This window comes from Schistocerca gregaria, chromosome 2, assembly GCF_023897955.1.
Source record: "Schistocerca gregaria isolate iqSchGreg1 chromosome 2, iqSchGreg1.2, whole genome shotgun sequence".
Taxonomy (NCBI): domain Eukaryota; kingdom Metazoa; phylum Arthropoda; class Insecta; order Orthoptera; family Acrididae; genus Schistocerca; species Schistocerca gregaria.
The window spans coordinates 353,086,116-353,104,904 of record NC_064921.1 but is presented as its reverse complement, the minus strand read 5'-3'; the positions used below and the strand labels follow the sequence as shown (position 1 = coordinate 353,104,904).

Genomic DNA, 18,789 nt, shown 5'->3' with positions numbered 1-18,789 from the left:
TCAGACTTTGAGGTTCCTTACACCAGAACACGAAAAAAAAGTTGATTAAACCTGGGCTCCATAATGCATAAAAGAACTATAGGCGCTTAAGGTATACATTTTAGACCTCATGTTTACTGGACATTTTTTTCGTGTTTTGGTCCATGTTACCTCCTCCAAAAACACGGAAAGAAGGCGTTAGAAATAGAAGAGATTTGTTTCAGTATCGAAAATGAACAAACAAGTGCTCACAGCTCTCTTAAGGTCTGCATTTTACTAGAGAAATATTTTTCTAGTTTCGCTGTAAGGAATTTCCTCAAACTCTGAAAAGGGAATTTAGTTAAACCACTACATTAGTTTTCTTTTGCGTCTTTCGCCGAGTTAATTTTGTCCGCTGGCTGTGACAATGTTTGCAGCTTTATCGTTGTTCGCGCAATCTGCGTGAGTCAGTTGTGGTAGTGTGTCGGCACACGTTATGTTGCCGTCACAGGTGGCGAGTTTGCAGTGGTTTGATGCTTAGGCGTGTCTTTAAGTGTGTCGTGGAACATTATAGCATTAATTGTTGTTTAATATGGTGTGTTTGGTATGATATTACTTAGTCGGGTCAGGAAATTTGGCCGAGTTATAGTTTCAGTGTTTAAAAGTTTACTGGAAGTTGAGGTACACGGGCGATTTCAGACATTGCGTAATTCTGCTGTTTGTATGCGTGTTAAAACAAGACTGTCTACCTATTCTAAACGACAGATACAATGTTCAAACCATATAGAGCATTTTACCTATTGTTTGAGATACGGCAGTGTAGGGTGGAATAGGAACCGTCGGGAACTGACCCATCTATATGATGTACAACATTGCTGCACTATATATCTCTTAGGAAGAACGATCCTTTACTTTTTCCATTAATGTACCGTACATTATTCCGGCAGGAAAAACGAATAAATCCCTCCCACTCGAATTGTTTCAACCACAATGATTATTACCAGTCACTACAGTTGCCATAATGTATCATTTAAGTGTACGACGGCTGTCGTAAGCTGATGTTTAAAATTATGAAATTCGGCCCAACAAATGACAAAAGATTCTAAACGATAAACACTCCTCCGTCCACCTCGCCACGTGATCACACTTGCGGTAGGCGCGAAACAGTAGGGCTGAAGAAGTATAAGCACCCTTTGCAACTTCGGGTCACGTTCAATTTCGTGGAATGGTTTAGAACGGTGCCTAGCGGGTCCATCCCGTAAACCAGAGGAAAAATTGCACTCCAAAGGGGTGCGACCACGTTCAATGGTACAGCTGGCCCAAGATGTCGTTTGAAAACCGTCGAATCGTGCGGGGATGGAGGGAGGCGGAGCATCAGAGTCAGTGCTTGTCAAGATCATCATCCCGTTGCTCATGCATTGCGAACTGTCATTTTCAACGCTAAATGTGGGGGAATCAGCGCCACAAGAAAAGTGGTGGCTTCCTTGACGCACTTTAAGCCACCCCGTGAGATCTTTTCGGGTCGATTCTGAGCTGCGGTGTGTCAAACGTTTTTCTCGGCCATCCATAAGAGAACCACGTGATTTCAGCTCCGGGTGTCGCGGTTTTTTTCTCCACTGCAGAGACGTCAAAAGAACGGTTGAAATGTAGGTACAAGATGGGGTGTGGCAATCAACCCATCGCGTGACACGCCCGCGATGGCGTTGGGCAGAACTGTGGTGAAATCTGGTGCCAGCGTGACACATTGACCAACCCTACACTTCACATGGACTACTGAGCTCTGGCCTTTTTTCGCGTGTGTCGATACGGTGCTGTATGAACCGCCGCAGAGTTCAAGCGTGACAACGCCGCACGCCACGCTTTTGCATCATTAAACAGGAAGGTTGTAGGCAGCTTTGAGCCAAATTTCGAACTTCTACGTCGCAATGGAAAGCAATTACCGCGTAAAAAAAGTGATCCTTCTAATTGCCTTGCGGACTGTAAATATTAATGAGAAACATACAGAGCCTTTCGAGCCAAATGTAACTAATCGTTTCGGATACGTTCTTATAATCTGGCAAATCCTTGTTTCTCGTACTTAATAGGACAGTGACGAAGACTTCAGCTGATTCAACTTATGATGTAATTTCGCTTGCCATGTCCGATATCTGGTGCATGCTAACGTTACATGATTTAAATCGGTGTCTGCTTCTCTGTCATGACTGTACGTTGGAGAATCGATAACGCTAATTTTATAAAGGCCACTGGAATAACGTCCGTGGCGTAATCGCGTTCTTAAGGAGCTCATTCTTACTCCACTAAACCACGGTTTCCTCGGCAGTTCCATTGAATACGGGCATAAAACCTTTCTTTGAGTATATTCTGTATGTGGCCTGCTTACTACGCAGATGCTCGCTCTGACTGTAAGTGCGGACACAGTGGTCGTCGCAAGTGCGCGAACTTCTGGAGCACGCTCCCCGTCAGACGCAAATTCTCAACTTATCCACACACTACTAGTAATGAGGACAATGGACAGAGCACTACATCATCAGTAGTGTGTGGATAAGTCGAGAATTTGGGTCTGACGGCAGTCCGAGCAGTTGCCACGATCACAGCGTCCTGATGGTTTAGTGGCCAGAGCAACTGCTTAGTAAGCAAGAGACCCGGTTCAATTACTGGTCCGGCACAAATTTTCAACTTAAACCAGTCGATATAAATCAATGTCCACTCGCAGCCATTGTCTGTAATACCTCTCTGTCTTAATTCTTTTGAGTAATTGTTCACTGCCTGCTCCACTCTTCCTGTGTGCTGGTATATATGGCACTGGCGTGTATCTAAATCTACATTTATACTCCGCAAGCCACCTAACGGCGTGTGGCGGAGGTCACTTTACGTGCCACTGTCATTACCTCCCTTTCCTGTCCCACTCGCGTATGGTTCGCGGGAATAACGACTGCCGGAAAGTCTCCGTGTTGATGTGTGGCATATGACTGCAGTCACCTTGTTATTGGCTACCTCCCTTCCCTGTTTCTCAGGCGTAAACAAGACTGTGCCGCCATCTTGGTCAGGTCTTCAGTTCGCTTTGACGAATAACAGCCTCAGCACCGACGAAAAAGAAAAAAAACTGCACCAGTGTGTGTCAGGAGTAAACAGCCTTCCTACGCCGTAGTAGTCATAGTTTCCACCTATCCCTCTATCTTTTATCAACAGTTCGCGGAAACCACGATGAACCGACCACGGTCTCAAACTCCCAGTGAGAAACAAACACGACGATCGGTGCCGCTTATCACTGCTCGTGGTTCCTAACACGCCGGTTAGCGAAAAGCGGGCTTAGAAAGCCGCCTCAGCAGAGCGAGTCGGCGGTGGCGCTCGTTTGCACTTTCCACTACGCGATGGGGAAATCGTAGCCGCGCTTTCACTCGGTCCGCTCGGAGCCCTCTCGCCGGCGCACCTGTGGAAGCGTACGCTAATTTCTGCCCCCTGCGAAATTTGACAGGAGCGGCGTTACGTAACCGCGCAGCCGCTCCCCCTCCTCTTCCCGAGCCAGCGCGTCCATTGCTATCGTCCCATTGGCTGCGTGCTGACGTCATTTGACTACGCGCCCGGTTCGGCTATCGCCAAGGCCACCCGTCCTCCAGCCAGCTGTCAGCGCTGCCTAGTTTACAAGCCGTCAGCTGACGACAAAGATTGAACTCCGACTTCCATACCACGGATGCAGCACTCTCACGGTATCCTGTTTGCACGTTGTAGCAAAAAAGGTCTCTACAATTTGCCTGCATGAAAATAATTTGTCAGTTTCTCGAGCAATATTCATTTACCTTCGACAAATATTTTCATTTTTCTTTTCAGATTACAATCCACACTCGACCAGTAGCCAGATGCAGGGCATCGCCTGTGTGTTACAAAGCTACTGCTAGATAAATTTGTTCCCTTCAACACACTGTTAGCTCCATCTGGCAAGAGAATCTTCGCTCTTCCTGCAGCCGGGCTGCGCATGAGCTGAAAACGTGGCAACGCCGCAGAATCCACATCCCTGTAAACATCTAGAATTATCTCTCGGTATTCCGTCGTTTTGCCAGTTTGTTAAACATTCTCCTGCACAAGTCACAACAAAACAGCTTTTATAACATAAAATCTGTAATGTACGTACGACATTGGTCATATCTCTCTCCAGTTTAAACGAGAGCAAAATCGTTTTCTTGGTGGCAGCGGAACGTGTTAACTCATAACAGTGACATAAAAAAATGCCTTGTCATGCTGACACATTCAGTTCCATAACTATAAGAAACGCCCTTTGATATATTTCATTTTGTTTTGTCATTGGCAAAGTTGAGCTAGGATATGGGCCCGTATTTACAAGTCCAAGAGGGTTGCTGAGCAAGCCCATGTAAACTTAGTCTTATTATAGTGTTTGATACGTATCTGCTATGCTTATCGAGGGATAAACATTCATCCTATACATCACAATTGCTTTTTACGTTTGTAGACTTTAGTAGAAGGCAGTGCCTTTATATGGTCATTACACATCACTATAAGACAGCTGATACGGCAAGTAACATTACTTCCATATTCTACATGTCATGTAAATGGAAAATACTCTTCTTACTAATTTCCATGAAAGGCAACGCTTTCTACTCTACAATTACGACCTACAGTGTCTTATCGTTGCAAAGATTATACAATGGATTTTGATACTGTTCCTATGATGTTAATGAACAACAAATTGGAACGGCAGACGCGACCTGTGAATTACTCTCTACTGTGTGGTACATTACTAATGTTATTATCTTAGAGCAGTTGTCAAACTTTTTTGCTTAAGACAGACAGCACTGGAAGGGGGGCAGTGACAAGAGGAAGGGGGGAGGGGGGGGGGGAGTTAAATGGTTACTCGAAGAGAAATTCATTTTTTACCAAATCACGGTAATTGATAGCTTATCATTTACATGTTTTGAATCTACAAGTTATAAATTATCACAACATTTTTTAAGTGAAAAAGGTAATATATTGAAAGTACATGCACTTTTCGGAAGGCTTTCATAGCAATCAATTCTTTGTTCTTATGTACATAATGTGGCCATTGCCACCACAATAGGATCCTATGTTTGTTTTCATGATTATTGGCCGCATTTTCCAGGCATTTCCACGCTCCTGTATCTGAAAGAATACCAGGCGACTGCAGCATACGGTTTTCTGTCGGACTTTTATATTAGAACAAAAATAACAGAAAGGAGACGGCTGTAAATCGTATAACTTAATCCAAAATTGTTATAAATGGATATAATGGTGGATGTTACCTTACGTACAATAGCGTGTAGGAGCCAGTTTTATCTGTTCTATTATACGTGTGTTTTGGAAGTAACTAACTCTTACTATATTGAACACATTGGCCACGTTTCCCGGTGAGTAATGTCGCCACTTTACCCCATGGGACGCCATGTAGGGATTAGTTCAAATGGCTCTGAACACTACGGGACTTAACATCTGAGCTCATCAGTCATCTAGAACTTAAAACTACTTAAACCAAACTAGTGTGGCCGAGCGGTTCTGAGCGCTTCAGTCCGGAAACGCGAGACCGCTACTGTCGCAGGTTAGAATCCTGCCTCTGGCATGGATGTGTGTGATGTCCTTAGGTTAGTTAGGTGTAAGTAGTTCTACGTTCTAGGAGACTGATGACCTTAGTTGGTAAGTCCCATAGTGCTCAGAGCCATTTGAACCATTTTGCAACTTAAACGGTTTTTGTAATTTTATTGAATATTTATGTTCTTGCTGCTGAAAATATCCGTATGAACAAACTTGAGGATAGAGGTTTAGGACACACTCTTGCCCAAGGGGGAGGGAAACTGTCCCTAGAGGCCGAAGAATCAGCGATGGGCTACATCAGAATGCAAAAAAGTAGTGGAAACCATTGCACTTAACATACACAACGAGTATGCACAGAAACTATATATGAAAAGCAGTCATTGTGATTTCTCCAATGCTAAAAAAGTCCTCTTATTTGTCCCCAATTCGGATTTCCGAGAGGGAGATGAATAAATACGAGGCATGACGAGCTGTATCAAAAACGGACATTATGAAGTACCTTGAAGAAAACGATTTATTGACACGTAGCACGGTTTGAGAAAATATTTTTCTTGTGAAACACAACTAGCTCTTTATACTCGAAGTAATAAGTGCTACCGACAGGGGATGTCAAATTGATTCCATATTTTTAGATTTCCAGAAAGCTTTCGACACCGTTCCTCACAAGCGTCTTCTAACCAAACTGCGTGCCTACGGAGTATCGCTTCAATTGTGCGACTGGATTCATGATTTCCTGTCAGGAAGTTCGTAGTAATAGACTGAAAGTCATCGAGTAAAACAGAAGTAATATCCGGCGTTCCCCAAGGAACTGTTATAGGCCCTCTATTGTTCCCGATCTACATTAACGACATAGGAGACAATCTGAGTAGCCGTCTTAGATTGTTTGCAGATGATGATTTCATTTACCGTCTTGTCAAGTCATCAGATGATCAAAACGACTTGCAAAATAATTTAGACAAGATATCCGTATGGTGCGAAAAGTGGCAATTGACCCTGAATAAGGAAAAGTGTGAAGTTATTCACATGAGTACTAAAAGAAATCAGCTAAATTTCGATTGCGCGATAAGTCACATACATCTGAAGGCTGTAAATTCAACTAAAAACTTAGGTATTACAATTACAAATAACCTAAATTGGAACGATCACATATATAATATTGTGGGTAGAGCAAACCAAAGACTGCGATTCATTGGCAGAACACTTAGAAGGTGCAACACATCTACCAAAGAGACTGCTTACACCACGCTTGTCCGCCCTATTCTGGAGTACTGCTGTACGGTGTGGGATCCGCATCAGGTGGGACTGACGGATGACATCGAAAAAGTACAAAGGAGGGCGGCTCGTTTTGTATTATCGTGAAATAGGGGAGATAATGTCACAGGCATGATGCGTGAATTGGAGTGGCAATCACTAAAACGAAGGCGTTTTTCGTCGCGACGAGATCTTCTCGTGAAATTTCAATCACCAGTTTTCTCCAACGATTGCGAAAACATTCTGTTGGCACCCACCTACATAGGGAGAAATGATCATCACGATAAAATAAGGGAAATCAGGACTCGCACAGAAAAACTGAAGTGCTCGTTTTTCCCGCGTGCCGTTCGAGAGTGGAACGGTAGAGAGACAGCTTGAAGGTGGTTCATTGAACCCTCTGCCAGGCACTTTATTGTGAATAGCAGAGTATCTACATTTATACTCCGCAAGCCACCTAACTGTGTGTGGCGGAGGGCACTTTACGTGCCACTGTCAATACCTCCCTTTCCTGTTCCAGTAGCGTATGGTTCGCGGGACGAACGACTGCCGGAAAGCCTCCGTGCGCGCTCGAATCTCTGTAATTTTACATTCGTGATCTCCTTGGGAGGTATAAGTAGGGGGAAGCAATATATTCGATACCTCATCCAGGAACGCACCCTTCCGAAACCTGGACAGCAAGCTACACCGCGATGCACAGCTCCTCTCTTGAGTTTGCTAAACATCTCCGTAACTCTATCACGCTTACCAAATAAACCTGTGACGAAACGCGCCGCTCTTCTTTGGATCTTCTCTATCTCCTCTGTCAACCCGACCTGGTACGGATCTCACACTGATGAGCAATACTCAAACATAGGCCGAACGAGTGTTTTGTAAGCCACCTCCTTTGTTGATGGACTACATTTTCTAAGGACTCTTCCAATGAATCTCAACCTGGCACCCGCCTTACCAACAATTAATGTTATATGATCATTCCACTTCAAATCGTTTCGTACGCGTACTCCCAGATATTTTACAGAAGTAAATGCTACCAGTGTTTGTTCCCCTATCATATAATCATACAATAAAGGATCCTTCTTTATGTGTATTCGCAATACATTACACTTGTGTATGTTAAGTGTCAGTTGCCACTCCCTGCACCAAGTGACTATCCGCTGCATATCTTCCTGCATTTCGCCGCAATTTTCTAATGCTGCAACTTTCTGTATACTACAACATCATCCGCGAGAAGCCGCATGGAACTTCAGACACTATCTACATGTAGATGAAAGTGCATCACCGCAGAGCTCTGCATTCCTCATCAGACACTTTTGTTTTGTCGCGCTGTACCACGAGTCAATGGAAACGTTTCGTTTACAAGACGACAAAGATTACCCATCATGTGCATATGCAGTCGTGTGCTCGTATTCCGCATACCGGCAGAGATGGTAATCAGCCTACATTTTCCGCGGATACGGCTGTAAGAGGTGCAGAGATAAGGAGAACTTTCGCCGACTGGGGGCGGGGGGGGGGGGGGGGGGGGGGGCGGCGTTGCGAAAATGTGGCCGCTGAGGCGAGCTGCGTTTGCAAAACGCGGTGCAAGGCTGCGGGCCGTGACACACTGCGGGCCGAGTCGTTGCGACACAAGGCCGGCGCGAGCGAACGGTGCCACGCAGAACACGCCCAGGGCGCACAGCCGAAAAGCTGCGGGTACAAACTCTCATACTGACATTGCAGTCTACAATTTTAACTCACTTCCGTTTCTATGATACCAAAGAATGTGTCTTTTACACACACGTAACTTTCTAACACAGAATCAAACGCCGGAGCATTGTTGTTGTTGTGGTCTTCAGTCCTGAGACTGGTTTGATGCAGCTCTCGATGCTATTCTATCCTGTGCAAGCTGCTTCATCTCCCAGTACCTACTGCAGCCTACATCCTTCTGCATCTGCTTAGTGTTTTCATCTCTTGGTCTCCCTCTACGATTTTTACCTCCACGCTGCCCTCCAACGCTAAATTAGTGATCCCTTGATGCCTCAGAACATGTCCTACCAACCGGTCCTTTCTTCTAGTCAAGTTGTGCCACAAACTCCTCTTCTCCCCAATTCTATTCAATACCTCCTCATTAGTTATGTGATCTACCCGTCTAATCTTCAGCATTCTTCTATAGCACCACATTTCGAAAGCTTCTATTCTCTTCTTGTCCAAACTATTTATCATGTATGTCTCACTTCCATACTTTGCTATGCTCTACTTCGACCATCATCAGTTATTTTGCTCCCCAAAAAGCAAAACTCCTTTACTACTTTAAGTGTCTCATTTCCCAATCTAATTCCCTCAGCATCACCCGACTTGATTCGACTACATTCCATTATCCTCGTTTTGCTTTTGTTGATGTTCATCTTATATCCTCCTTTCAAGACACTGTTCATTCCGTTCAGCTGCTCTTCCAAGTCCTTTGCTGTCTCTGACAGAATTACAATGTCACCGGCGAAACTCAAAGTTTTTATTTCTTCTCCATGGATTTTAATACCTACTCCGAATTTTTCTTTTGTTTCCTTTACTGCTTGCTCAATATATGGACTGAATAACTTTGGAGATAGGCTACAGCCCTGTCTCACTCCCTTCCCAACCCCTGCTTCCCTTTCATACCCCTCGACTTTTATAACTGCCATCAGGTTTCTGTACAAATTGTAATTAGCCTTTCGCTCACTGTATTTTATCCCCGCCACCTTTAGAATTTAAAAGAAAGTATTCCAAACAACATTGTCGAAATCTTTCTCTAAGTCTACAAATGCTAGGAACGTAGGTTTGCCTTTCCTTAATCTATTTTCGAAGATAAGTAATAGGGTCAGTATTGCCTCACGTGTTCCAACAATTCTGCGGAATCCATTAAGGAACAAAAATGGCAAAATAATTAAATTTCTCGGGTTTGGCGCTGGACAATATTGGTACCAAGCCAGGTTAAATTCCATTCAGAAAGCGGTTGCACTCAGCCACTGTTATATTGACTTGTAAATTATAGATTGCTGCGATCAGACGTCCTTCTTCAGATTTTTTTTATTTTTAATTTTTTTTTTTTTTTTTTTTGAAAAAGACGACTGATCGCCGCAATCTATATGTTGACTTGTAAATTATAAATTGCAGCTATCAGTCGTCCTTTTTTCAGATTTTTTAAAAATTAAAAAATTAGAAATTTTTTTGAAAAGTACGACTCATGGCTGCAATTTATAATTTACAAATTGGTACTAAGTCTCACAACATTTCTTCGAAGTAACTGTTCGACATCTTTAGATGTTCCCTGTTATCAAGTTTTTGTTGTTACTGTAACTTTTCGTGCTTCGACGATGGATCTATTTCAGACAAACTTCTCGGTTTTAAAATAAACAACTAGACGGGTCTAGTGTTTTGTTTACAAAAGGCTCTGAGCACTATGCGACTTAACTTCCGAGGTTATCAGTAGCCTAGAACTTAGAACTAGTAAGACCTAACTAACCTAAGGACATCACACACATCCATGCCCGAGGCAGGATTCGAACCTGCGACCATAGCGGTCGCTCGGTTCCAGACTGTAGCGCCTAGAACTACACGGCCACTCCAGCCGGCGTTTTGTTTACAATACATTGCACAGTCCTTTGTGCACGCCATGACTTGGATCGTGCTGTTTACTAGGCCTACATTAGTCTACAGCAGATGATGATCCATTGAAGGAGAGATGTTTCGCATTGTTGTACACTAGCTCTCTACAGTTCTAGTGCAGCTGGTGATCTACATAAAAGTGATGTATAGAAGCTTGCGTTAGCACTGTCCCGCCTTGAGTAGGTACATCAGCATCGGAACACAGCTTTGTAGCGGTTGCAGTGATAAGACTGATCTGCAGAGTAAGCTGATGTTTAGGTTAAGTCGAACAGTTTGTTTTAATGTTTCTGTCTTGTTGCTATTTCATCAACTGGTCGTTTCTTGGAGCCATATTTCCGGCATGTTAATGACGTCATCTGTCTACCGACGTGATGTGGCGTTGTTTACTAACGCCGGAAATTCAGCATCAGAATTAGCTTCATTTTTAAAAGTTTAATAATGGGCAGAGATAGAGGAAATTATCTACCAAGGCCTAGCAGTCTGAATCTTCTTACGATATGCCAGGAATGATTTGAGAAAACCACTGAAAACCTTAACAAGGGTGGATGGATCAGTAATCAAGGTATACTCGTTTTTACACCGGCAGTTTTTCAGAATTAACGTCGACGGTAAACACCAGTCAGTCACAAACTAAGCCTTAGGCCTTTTCCGACAGGTCGAATGTTACCGACAAGTTCTCGGTTCATTTCAGTATATAAGTAACAAATATTGTAACAAGATTAAATGCAACTAAAATACTTAACGATAAAACTATTTTTTTCGCAGTTATCCGTCTATATATTCTTCGACTAAATATTAATCATATTCATATGTAGCACAAGTTCAAACATATTCTTCTCATGTCTATCATGGAATTGTTGGGTTAGCTCCACATATATAGTGACAGACTGTAAACCAGGTGTTTACGTGTATGGATCGGCGATTTTTTCTAGGCAACGAAACAATTGCCATCGAGACTGATCATCATAAATAATCGTACAAAGTAATTGAGTCCCAGGCCAGTCGATACTGTATTCCTATTATTTCCTTCATTTCAGAGAGTTTAATTAATCGTATTATATGCACTTGTTTAACAGGAATATCCGCAGCCGTCCAGTCTATCCTACAATCTCTCATCACTTCTGACTATTTTGGATAGCTGTCGGCAGAATTTCCCTGCATTCTTCGTTTCCCCGACATCACTTCCTCGCAGCGTCCAGGTATGGCGGCGTTTATAATCTTTTTCCTACTTTTACTTTACCCGTTGCTCTTTTCCATCCACATATACGGCTGGCATTTTGAACTGCCGCCCATGTCACAGGAAATGATTAGTAAGCTGTATTCACGTGGCTGTGCTCTACTAAAACCATTTCCAGTTATATTCAGTTCATTTCGTCATCTTGCTGAAGGCACATATTCATATTAGTAATTCTACTATACTTCGCCTGTCAACGACCTTTTCCCAAGGTTATCATACTAAATGAAAATATCTCCTCTAGGAGATGCATTTCTTTTATTGTTTAATGCCTGAATTTGCTGTTCTGTATCGCAGGCTACTAGTGGTTACTTAAATGCACTACACCGTCAGCATAGAATGTGTCATCGTATTTTAATCTTGTCACAACTTGATTTTCATCGGCAGTTACGGTTTTCAGTGGTGACTTATGTCACCGCACGTGTGACATGTGAAACATCTGTGATAATTCTTCCGCCGTTGAAGATGGTTTAGAAGAGAAACCTGTAGCAGAACGAATAACATTTTCACATACAGCACAGTCTTAAGCGTTATATATATATAGTCACTTTCCTAACCATCTCAGCGTTTCGGAATTTTACAGAGTAAGACTACATTCATTTAAAGAATTCATAATTATTTCGATGATGGAGTAGTAGGTAATAGTTGATGAAATCCGAGTAGTTGCGGTATAAAAGTTTGCATTGCTATGCAGCATACTGTTCAACAGTATGTTCACTTTTGTAAACTGACTGCAGTCAATGACAAACCACATATTTTCAAGCAAATCTAACAATGTCTCTTTGCAAATTACACCTACCACACTAACGTACAAAAATGTTGACCAGAAGAATCTGAGTCTTCTGTGATTTACGTTAAATGTTGAATTATCGTTCCGTTTTCGTAATTTGTACCAATATTTATTTAATACTTCGTCAAATGTTTCTGGAAGCAGGAATTTAGTTATTTTTATGGACACATGACTGGATTACCCGCCTAATTTTATATAAAAAACACCAAACACCCATCAGTTTAAAGTATACCTATATGTGCATACAAGTGAAATGCGTTTGCATAACAATTTAAAAAAAGAAAGAAAAACAATAGCATGTGACAAATAAGAAATGTCATGCTCATTTCAATGGAGAGACTACAAAAGATGTACTGAATTTCATGTATATTCGCATCATGAAAAACAACAAACGTCTGTGATATGACAGTGCTTCGTATGCGTGTATCAAAAGGGCAAGATCTGCTCCAGAAAAGAGACTGTAAAATGAGACGTAGGATTTAGTAACAAAACAAGGTCTTACTGCACGTGGTTGTTATCGGAATCACGCGGTAACCTTGCAGTACACAAGTACAGTAATGGCTAGGGAAAACGCATCGCAGTGACAATGCTTTCAGGTCAGCTATGCATACACTATCAACCCCGATTACGCCCTAAGTCACGATAAGTCGACCGAATCGCTGTCACTCCCAGGGGAAATATTCACCCTAATTTAAAGGCAGCCAGTGTTCGTGTATAATATAGCACTGAGAGTCAGCAGCGTATCACTATGTTGTCGAGAAGGCTGAGTATATTGTCTCCCGTGATACCGGACATTAATTCACACACGACTTGATAAGTTTGGTTCTTTGCTGTACTGGCATTTAGAAATCCAATTCTTTCTGCATGCCTCTTGCTTCACTCGTACATAAAATTACAACACACAACTCTTCTACTTTAAATTGTAAAGGCGTTGTTACTGTCATTGAAAAGGCAGGAATCGGATAGTCATTTTTCCCAAATGCGTTGTAATGCCTTCTTACTGCCTTGTCCTTCCTACTCACTCCACCGTATGTGATATGTCACAGTGCCAGCTGTTCCTAGCAGCAGCTCCTACGAATTGCCCGCATTGAAGAGATAACGTCTTGCGATGGTCTCTTGTAAACACGGTCCCTCATTGGCCCCCGGCGCGAGCGAAGCATGCGCAGCTGTGACCTGTCAGCTGTGAGTGGTGGGGAGTTCGCCGGCTGGGAACAAAGAACAACTCGGAGCTCCCTGTTACTTCAAATGGAAGTGACGTCTTAATGTCATTCGAAAGCCAACCTACTAAGCAAAAAGAGCTCTGTCCGACAACAAATTACCTCTGTGTTCTGTAACATGCATCGGTACATCATTCACAGAAACAGTCAGGACCAAGTAACTACGCAACTTCTGTTTCGCAGTTGCGAACTCCACTTTTAAGCAGGGTCTCCAATGAAACTAACTTCTCTATATACCCAGTGACTGCATATTAATATAGAATTAATTTCGCAGTTTTTCTTCGACATCTTTAACTCACTACGTTCCAGCACTGACACGAACTCTACATCTTGGAACATATTAAATATTTTCTATACGCTCTTCTAATTGCAAATCATTTTGCTAAATTTTATGGCCCGAGTAGCTCCTTGAAGCAATTAATGCGCAGTTGGTGACACTACTTTTTTTTCCCAAACACTGTGACTGTTACAAGAATACCTGTGCTCCGCTGAGCTTTAGAAGGAAAATATACTTATGGTTAACTTGTATTACTGACCCTAATACCCCATCCCAAACAAATAAATAAACGTCACACACATACGGAATTCGTAATCTCACAATTGTTACCTGCAACTTATTACACATAAAAATAGACCGTACAGGAGTAATCCGAACTTACCTCTTGCCCCGGAGGTGATATGGAGATGAGAAGCTCGTCGATGCGAGGCTTGTGAGTTATCACATTCCCGCTTACTTCACGCCCGTTGTAAGTGAGATACACGCGTTGTCCTGCCACCAGAGTCAGACCAGATACTGTTCTGAAGCCCGGACCAACGAGGTCCGCCTCTCTGTATTCGCCAAGAAATCTCTGTTGGGGACCAGGGTCATCAAAGCGTACCGTGTAATAACTCTCATCGTCCGGAGCATTACCCGTAGATTTGACTGCCTGTATGACACCTGAATAATACTTCCCGTCATCTCTTGGGGCGCAAACTCTCGTTCCGATTATAGAACGTTTGGCAAGTCGCTTTCCCGTAGACATTTCTTTTTTACAACACTAATAAGTAACACATTCCAACCATTACCACAATCGAGGTCAGAAAGTCGACGCACTACTTCACACTCAGTCGCGAGGGCTAAAGTTCTGTTTCTAGCGTTCTCAGAAACTTCAACGTTGTAGTTTCACTAAAGATGAAATTCTCCCAGTTTCACATTAGTTGAAATAACCAGCTAAATACATCCTCGATCATAGATGAGAAACTTGGATTTCATGTCACTTTCACGTCACTGTTTCGTGTAGGTATTTAGATACAAAAGTTCCCACACCGCAACGTCAGTTTATGAACATATAATCAAATATTACGCTACGAACATGCCACACGTTTCATTTCGTCCATGCGCTCTAACAATGTTTAGCCACTACACATGAGTATTCAGTTTTTGCTACATAGATATTCTGCTAACGCATTATCTTGAAGATATATCGCCACTTCACTGGAAAAAGATGTTTACACACTTAATTTTGCTCATTCACTGTTCAGTAACGCCAGCGCCCACGCAGCGCTATGTCTCAGGCTGCCAGGCTGTCAACATATCGCGATCAGCTGAGCGCCACTGCAACGCAGTCGGTACCTGCGTGTTGACTCGCCGCTTTGCCGAGCTCAGCTGCAAAATTTACCGGCCGGTTCCCGGGTCGAACAGCTGACAGATGATAACAAACCCACGTGACGTCCAGGTTGCCATCTCATTGGCCAGCGTCATCAAGGCTGACCTACATTCCCTATTGGTTCGTTCTCTCCAGAAGAGGGGGAGAAAGAAGTTATGTTTACTGACAATATTTTTATAAATTGTCAATTATGATATTGGAAAGTGCTTGAAGTGATTTGGTAACAAGAAATGGAACAGTTCAGTTGCAGAAGACATTAATGTTTACCATACTCATAAACAGCTTACAATATTTTACTTTTGTGAATTACGTAGTTAAAACATCCGTTTGTTTTTGGAACCAAAACCGTCATTTTTAATGCTTAAAGTGCTACTTAAAAGGAGCAGGTCGCAGTTTGCAGATCGTCTGGATCAATTCTTTTATTAGGTATATACAATTATCGTATTCGCTACCAACAGAATTTTTGATTTCAAAAACAAATATGTGCACTTTTGAATAATAAAACTAAAGTTAATTTAGATAAGTTGTGTAATTTACAAGCTGCAGTTGGTATACTTCGTAACAGATTCATGTTCTTGAATTTTAGATTTGGCGCCATGGCATAAAGGCAGCCATTTTTTTTTAGTAGACAGTGGTATATTTTTTTGATGGTACATCATATTTTGTAAGTTACTGTGTTCGTTATGCCTATAATAATGTCTTATTTGTGTAGTAGTATAGCTAATTAATTTCTTATGCATCCGCAATGGAATGTTCGTTGTTGATTATGGTAATGATATGATTCTAATTGATAACGCTACGATAATTCAAGTAATGACGTGTCTTATAAGCAACAGAGCTGAAGAGAGACTCATGCAACTCGATATGTTTCGTATTTGTTTATTTTGTAACATATTGAGAATTTACAGTTGAGGTTAAGTGCAGTGTGATGCGGAGAGATATTTTACTGATTGTGCTGACACTCGTTAATGTTGGAAGTTTTCACGAAGAAAAACCAGGCAAGATATTTTCCGTGTTATTTACGTGAATTTGATCGTGGTTCTTTTTATTTTCCGGAGTACAGGAAACTTTTCTGTTGACTCACATTTGAAATTTTGCTTAGAAAATTTCCAGTGGTCATGAACTGGAAAAGCTGAAAGAAAACCAATGTTTTAGGAAAAGATAAGAAGAAATGATAATACCTGTAATACACTAACATAACTCAAGAAAAACGAGGGCTTATGTGTCAGCAGTTTAGATGGTTTAAAAAAATTTAGGTTTTAACTAGGACTTTTGTTTCAGATACACTGCTTTGCCGTCAGTGTGGTGCTGATGTAGGACATTCGAAGCACATATTTAATGTTTACAGTCCCTCAGGGACTGTTCTTCGTAACCAGACGTGGTTTGGTAAAAAGTTTGTTGATGTTCACATTTTCGAAAACCCATTGGGTATTAAGTTCCGCGTTGTGACGTTAGCTAAAGCTGAATGTGTTGGAATTAATGAAGTAAGTAATACGTGTTTTTGTGAAGAAATTGTTATATGTACTTCAATGTTTGCATCATGTGGGCCGATCTGAACTGAACACTGTGTAGTACGTGGTGCCAAGAGGGGTTACTGTGCCGCCGCCCTTAACCTACATCCTAATTTTTAAAAAGATGAATATTCAAGGGTTGTTCAGGTGTTGAATATTTGTGTCGCAATGTGATACTTATGATAGAGCATCAACGAATACCTGGAACTATCCTGGTTGTGCTGTGTTCGTTTAAAGCTTAATGTCCATTTCAGTCATTTCAAAAGGTTCATGCAATTTGAAAATCATTTTTGAAATTGCTGCCATGTTGTTACATGATGAATAGCAGACTCGTTGCTTGATTCTGGCACTGTTGCACCAGTTTTATATTATATTTTATATTATTTTTTATATTAACGAAAAAAGGCTTTGAATATGACAAATGCTCATATACTTTCCCTCACATAACCCATAGCTTTGCCTCTTGATTTGCACCCCATTTTTGTATTAATGTGGTGAAGCCTGAATTTGCTCTTCATGTTGACTCCCCCTCAATTCTTCTTACTTACTATCATGCAATTGTGAGGTGTGTTCTTCATAAGCTAATGCAGTGCATCTCTATTGGCCATTATAAATTGTAAGACAGTTTTTTTTTTCATAACTTGAATCCTAACTTTGTATTAGTGCAGTGTTTTTTATAGCTCTGATCAGTATCCATTTGTTAAGTAGAGCCTATGTTAATGGGGAAATTAAGACATGGGAACTGAAGACAATGAGATAGGTGGAAAGCCTCCTAAGGAAAAAATGTACAAAGTTTTAGGCACCATCCTTAGCAGGTAATTTGATGCTCTTCATTTGAAGACCATCCTAGTGGATGACGTAAATCATTGATTAATTGAAAGGTGACGGCCATTTGGCCCAGAAGAATCAGAAATAACTTGAATGGAAGCAATAAACTGATAGTGGTGGTTGTTGCTGAAGCCTATTTCCTTCTATAAAAAAATTGTAAGAACAATTGACATTACCACATTTATACAAAAATGTAGGAAATGTGAATATGCTACATGCCGACATACAGATGTCACAAGACAAAACTGAGCTAATGAGTGACATTGTCCCTCTCGAAACCTTGTTTATGATGACAGACTGATCTGTATTGTAATTTGAGGTCTAAGTTGTGTTACACACTGAAACTGGATTTACTGCTGTAGTTATTCTTACTGACAGCAAGGATTTGTGTTTGTACCCACCAAGTAGTTGTAAAGTTAGGCAGTTGTCACTACAGACCTGATAGTAGTCCTATTCATTATGAATGTCTCATTTATCTGGTTTGTTTTGGTACTTAGTATGTTTTGTTATTGCCACAGATCTTCTGACTGACCCACTACAATTTACTGCCTTGAGCCAACTTGTTCCATCTCAGAGTAGCACTTACACCCAGTATGTCAATAATTTGTTCTATGTATATCCCAGTATTTGCCTTTCCCTACGATTTTTGCCCTCTATGGCAGTATCTACATCTGTACTCTGCAAACCTCCGTAAGCTGCGTGGCAGAGGGTACATCCCATTGTACCAATTATTGGGGTTTTTCCCATTCCATTCACTATGGGAATGTTTGAATGCCTCTGTGTGTGCTTTAATTATTCTGATCTTATCTTAAAGATCCCAATGTGAGCAATACATAAGGGGTTGCAGTATATTCCTAAGGGTCGTCGTTTAAAGTAGGTTCTTGAAACTTTGTTCCATAATAGACTTTGTAGGGATGGTTTGTGTTCACCTTCAGGGGTCTTCCAGTTAAATTCTTTCAGTGTCTCTGTGACGTTGATTAAACATTCATGCTGTCCTTCTCTGTATACATTCAATATACCTTGTTAATCCTATTTTGAATGGGCCCCACCCTCTTGAGCAATATTCTAGGATGGATCACACAAGTAATTTGTTAGCAGTTTCCTTTGTAGACTGATTGCATTTCCCCAGTATCATACCAATAAACCAAAGTCTATCACCTGCTTTACCCATGACGGTACC

At 41.6% G+C, this 18,789-nt stretch overlaps 2 protein-coding genes across 4 annotated transcripts in view; one reads left to right on the top strand and one right to left on the bottom strand.

The window, feature by feature from the left end:
• Nucleotides 1–15,317, bottom strand: part of LOC126337043 (zinc finger protein 395) — a 495,494-nt gene extending 480,177 nt beyond the window's left edge. The window contains exon 1 of one of the 2 annotated variants that reach the window (XM_050001366.1): nucleotides 14,284–15,317. In XM_050001366.1, the coding sequence (XP_049857323.1) occupies nucleotides 14,284–14,646 (363 nt within the window). In that variant the 5' untranslated portion in view covers nucleotides 14,647–15,317. The remainder of the gene's footprint in view (nucleotides 1–14,283) is intronic. The other variant, XM_050001365.1, reaches the window with a different exon arrangement.
• Nucleotides 15,318–16,064: 747 nt separating this feature from the next.
• Nucleotides 16,065–18,789, top strand: part of LOC126337042 (uncharacterized) — a 40,644-nt gene continuing 37,919 nt past the window's right edge. The window contains exons 1-2 of one of the 2 annotated variants that reach the window (XM_050001364.1): nucleotides 16,065–16,268; nucleotides 16,552–16,754. In XM_050001364.1, the coding sequence (XP_049857321.1) occupies nucleotides 16,199–16,268; nucleotides 16,552–16,754 (273 nt within the window). In that variant the 5' untranslated portion in view covers nucleotides 16,065–16,198. The remainder of the gene's footprint in view (nucleotides 16,269–16,551; nucleotides 16,755–18,789) is intronic. The other variant, XR_007565034.1, reaches the window with a different exon arrangement.